At 37.9% G+C, this 13165-nt stretch overlaps 1 protein-coding gene across 9 annotated transcripts in view; it reads right to left on the bottom strand.

Annotated features, from left to right (window-relative positions):
- DMD (dystrophin) overlaps nucleotides 1–13165 on the bottom strand; it is a 2668835-nt gene that overhangs the window by 568774 nt on the left and 2086896 nt on the right. For all 9 annotated transcript variants that reach the window (XM_060407875.1, XM_060407877.1, XM_060407874.1 and 6 more), the window contains one exon: nucleotides 3989–4143. In XM_060407875.1, the coding sequence (XP_060263858.1) occupies nucleotides 3989–4143 (155 nt within the window). The remainder of the gene's footprint in view (nucleotides 1–3988; nucleotides 4144–13165) is intronic.

Genomic DNA, 13165 nt, shown 5'->3' on the forward strand with positions numbered 1-13165 from the left:
GAGGATGAGATGGCTGGATGGCATCACCGACTCAATGTACATGAGTTTGGGTGAACTCTGGGAGTTGGTGATGGACGGGAAGGCCTGGTGTGTTGCAATTCATGGGGTCGGAAAGAGTTGGACACAACTGAGTGACTGAACTGAACTGAACTGATTCATATGGATGGAAAGTTTCAGTGCAGGCAATGTATCAGTGTTCAGTGGTAAAACTGGAACCATGGGAAATGATGTAGTCAGAATGTTTTCAAAATAGTTTCTCCTACCTAAGAAGTCTTGGTTACAGATATTTTTCAAAGTTATGACATACTTTTTCCCCCAAACCCAAATATCAATAATTTTTCCTTTAAAATTATGTTTATATGATTAATAACAAAAGTCAAAGTGTTTATATTCTGGGATAGTTGTAGTTTTTGAGATGTTAAACATCAACTCTAGAAAATGGACAAACAGAAGACAAAAGTACAAGCAAGGAAATGGAATAACATGAACCACTTTGAAAGGAAATACTTTTCATTTACAAAACATGCCAAAAACTATTTTTTAAAGTAATATGGTATGCAATTGTTATATATGTATGCTAAACTGCATAGGGGAATGGAAACAAAGATGATCTAAAGCAGGACAGTCAATAAAAGTTTCTGTGATGATGGAAATGTTCAATTTTGCACTGTTCAATGGGGAAGCCACTCACTATTGGTGACTCCTGAGCACATGGTAGGTGGCTGATGAGCTGGAAGAAATGAATTTCAAATTTTATTTAATTGTAATCATTTGAATTTAAATGGCCACCTACGGCTAGTGTCTACCCTACTGAACAGCACCAATCTAGGGGATGCTGGTGATGTTCCTTCACTTCTGGGTTTAGCTGGGCGAGATACTGGATAAAAAGGTCAAAATGCAAAAGATCACATAAAGAGTTTTCTTGTTCTTTAGCTATCTAGCATACAATCTATAAGGATATAAAATATAAGAAGATGGAGTCAGGTAAAATATGGCTTAATCTGTGCAGGTGACACATATAGCATACACAGAATGTGAACTTTCCATGTAAAGGCATCATTAGTCAATAGAGAATCCAGCTCTCCTCGTGCCCTTTCACACTGACCAGAACCAACACCAAGCCCAAATGGTCCACTGTTATGACAATCCTACAAGAGTGCATTGTGCATGAACATATGACCTACATGACTGTACTGTATTTACTCGGATTTGACTGGTGGTCTCTCCAGGGAATTTCATGCTGCCCAGCTACACCATGAGAGTTGATCAGTTTCTTCCTTCCATACCCTTCATGGCAGACACTCCCTACTGGCTGGCTCAACCCCAGTTCCTAGATACCAGAGGTGGTTTGGGGGCATAGTTCTGACCCAAAAGTTCCTGGGAAAGCCATATTTTCTTGACACCAGCACTGCCCCTTTTGCTGCCCCTTCTTCCTGCTGGAATGCATATATTCTGAACGAAATGCCAAGAAGAACAAGGAGCCTTCGGGGCTGACATTGCTGAGCTACTGTGCTCATGTCAGCACCTGCCTAATTCTGAACTTCTCCTTAAGTGACAGAAACAGACCTCCATTAGGTAAGCTATTGAACTTGGGTTTTCTGTTACTTGAAACTGAAAGTGATCCTAATAGGTACATTTTTCTTCTGTGTTGAGTTACTGGCACACCAGAACATTAACAGTTATTTTTGTCTGTTTGTTTGTTCAATTCCCTATTTAACCAAAAAATGTTTTGTGGGGAGATATTGTGTGTCAAGATAAGTGCTAGGTAATATGGTCGATAAACAGCCACTGTGTATACCCTCACAGAATAAACATTCTCCTTAGAGACAAAGACTAGCAAACACTTAAGGACAGGGTAGTGAGATAAGCACAATAACAGGGGGCCAAAAGAGTATAGGCTTTGGGGTTGGTAGTCAGGGAAGGCTTCCTGGAGGAAATGGCACTTACACTGAGACCTGGAGAAGCAGAAAGAGAAGCAGGTTGCATTTGGAAAAAGAGGTTGTAAGAGGCAAAAGATGAGTTCAGCTTTGGGGCTATTAAGTTTGAAATTCCTACGGGACATCACAATAAAAAGAAGTAAATCGGATATGCTGGTCTGAAATTCAAAGATGACTCTCAGCTGCAAATGGTATAAATGGATAGTCATCAGCAGACTGAAACTACGCAAGTGGATGAATTTTCGTAGAATGTATGTGAGAAGGAAACATGGAAGAACTTTAGAGGCATGAGTCAAATTAGCTTGGCAAATCACAGATTCTTTTGGGTCAGTTCAGTTCAGTCGTTCAGTCTGACTCTTTGCAAACCCATGGACTGAAGTACACCAGGTCTCCCTGTCCATCACTAACTTCCGGAATTTACTCAAACTCATGTCCATTGAGGTGGTGATGCCATCTCATCCTCTGTCATCCCCTTCTCCTCCCGCCTTCAATCTTTCCCAGCATCAGGGTCTTTTCAAATGAGTCAGTTCTTTGCATCAGGTGGTCAAAGTATTGGAGTTTCAGCTTCAACATCAGTCCTTCCAATGAATATTCAGGACTGATTTCTTTTAGGATGGACTGGTTGGATCTCCTTGCAGTCCAAGGGACTCTCAAGAATCTTCTCCAACACCACAGTTCAAAAGCATCAATTCTTTGGTGCTCAGCATTCTTTATAGTCCAACTCTTACATCCATACATGACTACTGGAAAAAACCATAGCTTTGACTAGATGGACCTTTGTTGGCAAAGTAATGTCTCTGCTTTTTAATATGTTATCTAGGTTGAAATATTACCCAGCTATAAATATTAGAATCTTGCCCTCTGTGACAACATGGATGGATCTAGAGGATATCATGCTAAGTGAATAAGTTAGACAAAGACAAATACTGTATGATCTCATATGTGGAATCTATGAAACAGACAAAACATAATGAAAACAGACTCATATAGCCAGAGAACAAATGGGTGGTTGTCAGAAGGGAAGAGGAGGTAAAGGGGTGAAATAAGTGCAGGGGATTAAGAGGTATAAATCTCCAGTTATAAAATAAATAAGCAATAGGGATATAACATACAGTATAAGGAATATAGTGAATAACATTGTTATAATGTTATAACATTTGTATGGGGACAGATGGTTACTAGACTTATCATAATGATCATTTCATAATATGTGCAAATGTCAAATTACTAGGTAGTTTATCAGAAACTAACATAACATTGTACATCAGCTACATTTCAATTAGAAAAACACAAATGTTTACCAGCTCCCTACTGTATCACCTGGTTCAGGATATGTCAAATAAGAAAGATAGCCTTTGTCCTCAAGGAGTTTAGACCAATGTGAAGGACAATCATTTAACAATTAGTTACATAATTCATGTTTTTGTTTATAATTTTATTAATATAATTAGGCTAATGAAAGAAAAGCCCAAGGGGTTAAGACTAGATAATATAGAGACAGGACCTAGTTTGAAGAGATGGTGTCTCTAAGAGCCATTGATTGTCATTAGGTATATAATGGGAAATGAAATTATGAGTCATGTTACACTGCACAAATTTTCCCATTGGGTACACAGAGTGAGATACATTGATGGCACCATTGGTAGCTGTAACTCCATCATGAACCCCAAAATGACTTACTTGCAGGTTAAAGATGGGGCAGTATGTGTCGTGATGGAGTAGAACAATATTTCTTTGGATAGAGTTCTCAAAGCAGACTGGTAAATGGCTCATCTACCTACAAGTCCCATCTTTTATTTTTGTCTAATTGCACAGCTATGTCACTACCTTTCTGACTGTGGGCAAGTCATTTGATTTCACCAATCTTCAGGTCCTTCATCTTTAAAATAAGAGGACTTCAGAAAGAATGTGAGTTTAGTTGGCATTTCTCATCTTGGATCCTTGCAAGCCCCAGGTTAGCAGGATGGGAAAGCAAGTCTGCATTGTCCACCCAGGGTTACCATCCCATCATGGAAGTCAGCAAATAGTTTTAGAAATAATGGCGTTCATACCTTTTATGAATGCTTGCCCAAGAGGCATTGATGTTCTCTGTTATCATGTGTACTTTTCGGGTATCATCTGCAGAATAATCCCGGAGAAGTTTCAGTGCCAAGTCATTTGCCACATCTACATTTATCTGCCACTGGCGGAGGTCTTTGGCCAACTGCTATAGATGCACATGGAAAAAGAGAATGAATGTCACTTTTCTCTGAAATCTCTAGTTGGACTTTCTCATAAGTAACTTCTGAATCTTTGGGTCAGAGCGTGTCTGCATGACTGTTTTTCACTGACCCTGTGTGGTTTAGTCAATCTTGACAATATAAGCTAACCCACTTTTCATGACAAAAGTTTTCAAATGCAGCATCTTGAGCAATACTCAGTATCAGGTATTTCAATTTAGTAGCAATTAATTGGAAACAAACTTGGCTTAATTGTCTTTTTATCATGGGAGAGAACAAACTATAAAAATAAGCTCCCAAATCATTGTTGAATATATGACATATACCAAAATTTGAACAGAAAAAAATAACACATGTATTTACCACCCCCCCCATCATTAACTTGTTGAATTGTTTATGTAATTAGTGCCATCTACTGGCACTCAACTAAAGTTACATACAGAAAATATTGAGCTTCAGAAAAAAAAATGCTGTTATTCTCGTTTTGAATTTCTTTAAAAGATCGGCTTATTCATAATACTTACAACTATTCTACTTTAAAATCAGAATAAAAAGTTAAATATATAAATTGTGTTAAACCAAATGATCTATGTTTTCTTTTATTATCTTTAACAATTGAGTATTATCAAAGCATGTATCACTATTTTATCACTTGAAATATCATATACCAAAGAAAGAAATAAACCAATGATAGGCTCATTTGGATGCATATTAACCCCACATTTCTATTAAACATTGCTTCAAATGCATGGGAGAGGCTTGCAAATATTATAGTATTATTAAATTACTAAGACAGTTATACCAAATCCAACATGGTGGGTTAAATGGACAAAAGGATAATAACAGGTAATTCTAACAAGAGAAAGAATAAAAGCTATTTTTATAGAAAAAGAAAAAATCAACTTTCCAACAAATGAAAAACATAGAATATTACAATTTGACACCAATTAAGTTTAAAAAAATAAAATCCAAAGCTGGAAAGACTGTAGCCAAACTAGCACATTCATATACTATTTCTGGGAATGGTATCTATTAGGACAGTTTGACAATATATATCAAGTGAAATACAAATACTTATTCCCATTGACTCAGTAATCTAATTTTAATATTTTGTTCTAGTAAAATATTTAAAAGAACTATGCTATAGGAATAAAGATCTTCATTAACTAAGATAGCAAAAAATGAGAAACAATTTCAATGTTTAATGAGAGGACATTAAAATAAGACAGTACATCAACCCAATGGTCTAATATGTAGTAAATGTGCACAGAAATCCTAAGGACAAAAACAACACAATTTCTATCTTCACTATATTTCTTAAATCTGTAAGAGTACATTGACATGAACTGGAAGGAGAAACGAGAAAATTGAAACTAAGTGTTGTTTGTGAAAACAGTAATTGCTCTTGTTTTAGTACGTGTTCTTTTATGTTAATACGATTTATGATGATAAAAATCAGATACTAGTACTTTCAGCATAGTTTCAGTATATTTGAGTAGACTCCTGTTCCTTGAAAATGTATAGTCAGTATACAATCTGGCATTTCTCAGTTAATTAGAACAGCCTATTCTAGAATTAAAAAAAAAATAATTGCATTTATTGCAAACAGCAAATAGACCCAGATAACTGAACTAACAGCAACCAACTAAAGCGAGCATCACTAAGTTTTGCTATAAAAAGAGAGACAATTTTTAAAGGTATAGAGCATAGTCACTGTACTACAAAGTAATTAAAATTTAACTTTGTGGAATAGCCGCTTCTCCTTATAAACCCCTTTTCCACTTTTATAGCCTCACACTGGACAAAAGCCTTTCTGAGGTGAAACACACACACACCAAAGACTGCCTTTCTAGAAATTTCCAACGGTATAAAACTACCTTTTCCCCTTTCCCTCTTCACTTAAGCCACTTTTAACCTACAGTGTTAAAAGTAATGTACACTAAGATATGAAAGCCCAATTGGCCCTTATCCAGAAGACGGTATTCAGAGCTTAAAAGAAGAGCTTATTATCAATCATCTATTAAATCTCTAATTGGCGGCATAAGAAACTACAAAACTGACACTGATAACTTAGTTACCTTTTTGTAAAGTAATTCCTTTTGAAGAAAAATGCAAATGCTAAAAAATCACCTATTATGAACCAAGAGTGCATCTGTAGAGATTTAGCAATGTGTGCATGTTTATTAGTTGCTCAGTCATGTCCAAGTCTTTGCAATCCTTTGGACTGTAGCCCACCAGGCTCCTCTGTCCATGGGAACTTTCAGGCAGGAATACTGGAGTGGGTTGGCATTTCCTCCTCCCGGAGATTTAGCAATATAAAACGCTAATTATAATTTTAATAAGTATAATTAAAATCATTTATTTTATTCAGGAAAGCCAATCATGGAAGTCAACTCTCACTCATGGGTAACTACTTGAAAGTTTAGATATTAGAGATATATTCTTTGGTTTGAATCTATAGATCATAAAAAATTCCAAAAGTAGAAGTTGAAAAGTATGCTGGAATTTTCCAGAATCTTGAAGGACATAGCAGGGTAAAATTTAATTAGAGACTTCATAGGAAAAGGTAATAAAACAGTAAGGGTTGACTTCAAACCAGAGTCTTTTTTTGTATACTTTAATGCTTGAAAGAGAAGAATACACAGGCCATATATTTTGCTTCAAATTTGTATTCACACTGAAATTTAAATTTTTATACCTAAGGAAATCTTGACTGAATGCTGCCCTTCACTGCATACTGCGCAGGTTTTGCTGTGATGTAGGATTAAAAAGAAAAAAATCCCACTGACCTTGACTCACATTGACAGGGCTTAGGCCCTTATCTAAACTCAAAGGTTCTCAAGGCAGCCCCCTTTTCTCCCTTTAAGACAGAACAGACGGGTTTCCCTTCCTCCTAAGGTATTATTATGTTGATCACCTTGGGCTTTAGCCAAGTATCATTCACAACATGAACAATGACCTTGATCAGCTTTGCCTACTACGGTGAAATTCAGTCCTGGGACAAGGCCAGACCACAGAAGTGTAAATTCAAAATACAATGGAATTCACACACATTCTTTTTACTTCTGAATTCCATTTACAATGGTATACTCTACAGGGAATTGTGTGGTGATCATGGTGTATGAAGAAATTTAAAATACTGTGAGCACTAGCTTATTAAAAAAAGATGATTTTGGAGGCCTGTGTGTTTTCTATGAAGAATAGAAAATGCTCAATTCTTATAAGACTGTGTCCCCAACCAGGAAAGAAATTTTCATATTCAAACCTCATATGATGCTGCTACAACATGCACTCTGTATTTACACAGTATTTTAGACAGAGAACATGATTATGGATTATGGCACAAATTGAATTCAAGAATTTTGAGTATACAAATTTTTTAACATTTACCTTCTCTTTTTTCTTTGTCAGAACTCTTTAGGAACATTGACCCAACATGGGAGAAAACAAAGGAGGAAGGGAAAGAGTATTTAAGAGCTTGGGCAACAGAATGAGCCTGCTGGCTCTGAATCCTGACTTGATCACTTACTAATGATGTGACAAATGGGAAAATTAATTATGCTCTCTGTGCCTCAGTTTCCCCCTTTATTAAATATGTATATTAACAGTATTTATTACCTTGAAAGATTAATATGAGGATGAATTTGTAAAATCCAGGAAAAAGAGAGTGGTGCCTGGTATACCCAAAGCATTAAAAAAGTATTAGTTATAATCACTACTACTACTACCACTACTGCTACTGCTATTTTTAATGAGCCACACTACAGCCACCACAGTGAGCCTCCATTCAATGAAAGAAAGGGACCCACTACCTCATAGACACTGTCTACAATGCCGTACCTCTAAAAGACTCCCTTTAATTTAGAAGATAAATGTGAGTTTGCAGTATGTGTGTGTGTTCAGTTGTGTCCGACTCTTTGCGACCCCATAGACTGTAGCCCACCAGGCTCCTCTGTCCATGGAATTTCCCAGGCAAGAATACTGGAGTGGGTTGCCATGCCCTTTTCCAGGGGATCTTCCCGACTCAGGGATTGAACCTACATCTCTTGCATCTCCTGCATTGGCAGGCGATGTTATTTACCACTGAGTCACCCGGGAAGCTGTGAGTATGCAGACCTACAATTAGAACTTTCAAGTTGAGTATTGTTTAAGTTTTCTTATCAAACATGTTTTGGGATGTTCACCCACAAGTGAACTTCAGGTTTGTTTTAGGTGAACTTGATTTAAAAAAAATTTAATGGCTCTCACTCAAAGGAACATGAAAAGCCATGTAGAGCATCTTCCCAGGGAGTCTGGACTGGCCATTGTCTTGCAGTTTGATCTTAAAGCCTTCAACCTTTTGGGTTCCAGCTTTGTTGTCTGTAAAACAGGATGGGGCTCCTTATACTGCTTATGCCTTAGGTGTGTTATGAGCTCAAAATCAAAATCAAATTGCTTGTGTGAAATAAAGCTCACATTTTAAGGCAAGACAAGACAAATTTAAATATAGAAAATCTTCTCTGCCCTTTGGCTGCCTCTCTCCAGGCACTGTGCCATGTGTATCTGCACTATGCATCCAGCAAACCCCCTCCGCATGCTTCCCTGGTGGCTCAGTGGTAAAGAATCGCCCGCCAATGTGGGAGACTTGGGTTCGGTCTCTGGGTCAGGAAGATCCCCTGGAGGAGGGCATGGCAACCCACACCAGTATTCTTGCCTAAAGAATCCCATGAACAGAGAAGCCTGGCAGGCTACAGTCCGTGGGACTGCAAAGAGTCAGACACGACTGAGTGACTGAGCACACACAATTTAACATCAAGCATAAATTTCTCTCCAGTCTCAGGGGAAGAGCTGACTTGTGCTGAAGGACACTGTTTCCTCCAACTTGACACTCCTCCTCCTATTCCTCCATGCACTCCCTTTTTTGTCTTTTCAGCCTCTTTCCTCTCTGCAAGATCCTTCTCCACAGCTTTCAAACATGAGCCTCTTCCCCATCTTTAACCAGCAACAAAATCTGCTATCATTTTCTTTCCCTTCACAGTTAAGCTCCTCAAAAGGCGAATACTCACTCATTCATTGCCTCAATTTGATTACATTCCCGCCACTGCACAATTCATCAAAATCAGGCTTCTGCCACTGCCACCTCAGTAAAACTATTCTGAAGGAAGTCACTGTGGCAAATCGGATTACTGACCTCAGTTCTTTACCCCACCTTGTATCCATGTCCTTTGCCGTGTGACTTTGAATTTTCTGCTACAAAAGGCACAACTGACCTTCCCGGCCTTGACAATGAGCTTGGCCATATGACTTGTTTTGCCTAAGTCTAGTCGTATGTTAACAGGCATGACACAAGCAGAGGCTGAAAACGTGCTTCTGCATTGGGGCTGGCCCTTCTGCACAGCTGCCATTATCAAACACGTAGTGGGCTGGCCTGCCCATCACTGGAAAAGGATGAGTGACATGTGACAGAGAGGCACTCCACTCAACCTGCCATGTGCGGCAATGTCACCCAGACAAGCTGCAAACTTAAGAAATACATGCTTATAGTTGTATGCTAATAGTGTCATGAGGTTGTCATGCCACATTTTTGCGAAAATAGTTAACCAATTCAGTCAGCAATGATCAATGTCTGTGGACAGTTCTAGGTTCTTATTTACTTGATTTCCAGACAGCGACTGGTGCTACTGACTGTTCTGTCCTTCTTGAGGCTCTATCCTTCCTGGTCCCCTCTCTTTGGGTGTCCTCTCTATACTCTTAAGGCTCAAGGTTTCCTTTTTCTGCCTGTCCCTTAATGTGGGTATTCATAAAGATTCTGTCCCTAGCCCAACCTTCTTCTCCTGTAGTGTAGGCTGACCCTCAGCTGGTGAAGGAGGCTGGAGCATACCCGTAAAGAAGCTATATCACAATGTGCCCTTATATCCAAATGTTCCACCTCCATGGCTACTGCCTTAATTTAAGCCCTCATCACCTCTTACTTGGACTTTGCAATAACCTTTTTTATTGGTTCCCTCCTTTTACTTTCAAACCAGACCTTCCATCCTTGGATAGCTGTTCAAGCAATCTTTTTAAAATACAAATACTAACCACATTACACCTCTGTTAAACCTTTCAATGGCTCCCTGTTATCTACAAGATGAAGTTCAAATGTCCCTCCTTGGGTATATGACCTCTCCCTCAAATATATGACCCTTACATAAATATCCACTTTCATCTTTTGCTACCTCCTTTCCTCTGTCTCCCTTTGTGAGGGGAAACACTGACTGAAACCGCTTACCCTGGTCAGGCACCCTAGTAACCATTTGCATGAGTCATTTTAGGACAGGAAGTCCTGGTAAAGAACACAGAACAAGCCACCGCCAACAGGAAGAATTCAGGAAAGGTAAAAAGGAGATGCCACATGTCCTACCAATCTCCCAGAATCCTCCTTGTTGGAGTCCATCTTGGTTAAGCAATGTGCATGCCACCAGGAAGAACCCTGAGTCAGAGTGATTGGCCAGAGACAATCCCCAAACTAATCCCATCACCATAAAACCCAGGACCATGAGTCACGTGGCAGAGCAGTTCTCCTGGGTTCCCTTACCCTCCTGTTCTCTCTACTCAGGCACCACTTCCCAATAAAGTCTCTTGCTTTGTCAGCATAGGTGTCTTCTCGGACAATTCATTTCCAAGCGTTAGACAAGAGCCCACTCTTGGGCCCTGGAAGGGACTCCTCTTCCTGCAACACCTTCTTGTGTAAAACCTCTAAAAGGTTAAGTGACTTGATGAAGCTGACATAGCTTGTCAGTGAAAGAGACATCACAAAAATGTAGTTTTCTTGGCTTTCAAATTCAGGGTTCAATCTACTTAAAGAAGATATGCTTCCACATAAAAGAATTTAAGCAAGATGGTTGGACTTATTATAATTGGATTTTGAAGAATATAAAAGAGTCTCCTTGATGATTACAGCATGATTGGAAAATTATTATGTATAATAAAGTAACACATTGCCAGAGACAGCAAAAAATACATATTTATTTTATTAAAAAATCACTAAACAGTTTACTCCTGAGTATGAATTAAAGTTCTATACATATTTATTGGGAAAAAGAAATACAATTTCTTTCTTGTTTGTGTGAATTAAAATGACCTATAAAACCTCTTTATGGATATATAATAGAAATGTTAAAATATCTGTAAGGAAGCCATTTCAAAAGTAAAGCCTTTCACCATTAACTTCAAGACTCATCTATTAAACCTCTGACATTACCAAACAACACTGTTTCAGAAAGTAACAGTCTATACAGGGGATACTATTTGAAAAAACAGCCCTCATTTTCCAGCTTACTGGACATGATTCATCTTTTCAACAGCTTTGAGGACTACATACCAAAGTTGCTACTTTTTTGTCCTTTTGACAATGACTACAAGCTGAGAGCAGGCTAGTAAATGTGTTATCGGCCAACCCATTAGAGTTCCATTATTTTCTGTCTTACATGGCTTCATGTAATGAATTTTTATAATTAAACTAATGGCATACAATTTATTTTTCCCCTTCGTTACTTTCAGGCCCCATTTCTCTTCCAGCTTCTTTGGAATAAGCTTTATACAAAAAGAAGGGAGGAGAGCCCTCCAAGTGCTTCATTACCTTAATTTCATTATGACATTTTGGAAAGCATTCTCTTTATCTGTGCTCTTTCTTTAATTTGCTGACTTTATTAAAAGGCTGAAGCAGTGTTGTAATGAACAAATCACCCAGCTACCCCAGGCATCTAAGAGAAGTCTGGTTGAGAGGGTGTGGATTTGGTTGAGTAGAAATGATTCCAGACAGAACACCAGAGGACACATTCCCAGAAAGTAGCATCTCCATGGCTATTTTCAAATCCCACGAGCCTACTGTGGTATACTACATACATTACTGTTCATAAACATTCAGTGCTTTTTTTTCATACCAGATGATCACATATCTGCGTCCCCACTGAACTGGGGATAGTAACAACTGATTTTGTCTACATACCAGTTTCAGGTAGGCAGTTTAAGAGTAAATGACTTCATTCATTGCGTTTCTGACTCTTTAATCTTTGAAGTATGTATCAAGATGCTGCTCTCATCAGCTGCAGTTCCTGAGTAAGCTAAGTAGAATGCCCTTGTGAATCTATACTTGACATATAAAATGAATAAAACACAAACTTTGTATTGTCTCTAGATTTGGGATAGTTTGTTAGTGTGGCGTAACTTAGCCTATCCTGACTGACATACCTACTCAAGTGTGACCCTAGAGTGTATGAAGTGGTTATCTCATTGTGGTTTTCATTTGTATTTTCTTTATGACGAAAGATGTTAACCATCACTTTGTTTGCTTATTAGCCATTTGTACATCTTTGAAAAAATGTTTTAAAAATCCTTTGCTGATTTATGATTGAGTCTTCTTGTTCTTGCTGAGGTTTAAGAGTTCTTTAAGTATTCTGCATACAAGTCTTATCAGATAGATGATTTGCAAATATTTTCTCTCATTCTGTGGGTCATCCTTGCACTCTCTTTATAATATTGCTTGCAGCACAAAATTTTCAATTTTGATGAGGTCCAGTTTATATATTTTTTCTCTGCACTTTGGCTTTTGGTGTCTTTTCAGAGAACACATTGCCTAACTCATTGTGCTCCTTTGTTGTCTTATAAGAGTTGTAATAGTTTAGTTCTTATATTTAGCTCTAAGATCCATTCTAAAATTATTTTTTCTGTATGTTCTGAGGTAGGGTCAAACTTCATTATTTTATATGTGGATAATTCAGTGATGCAAAGATGAAGTTTTGAACAAAATTATGACTTTTCCTTTGAATTGTCTAGGCATTCTTGCCAACAATCAATTGACTATAAATGCAAGGATTTAGTTCTGAATATTCAATTTTATTTCATTGATCTTTATATCTATCTTGATGTCAGTACCACACCATCTTGATCACTAGCTTTCTAGTAAGCTTTGAAATTAGGAATTGTGTGTCCTCCAACTTTGTGCTTTTTTCAAGGTTACTTTTGTTATTCTTTGTCCTTTGTATTTCA

This window comes from Ovis aries, chromosome X (genome assembly GCF_016772045.2).
Source record: "Ovis aries strain OAR_USU_Benz2616 breed Rambouillet chromosome X, ARS-UI_Ramb_v3.0, whole genome shotgun sequence".
Classification (NCBI taxonomy): domain Eukaryota; kingdom Metazoa; phylum Chordata; class Mammalia; order Artiodactyla; family Bovidae; genus Ovis; species Ovis aries.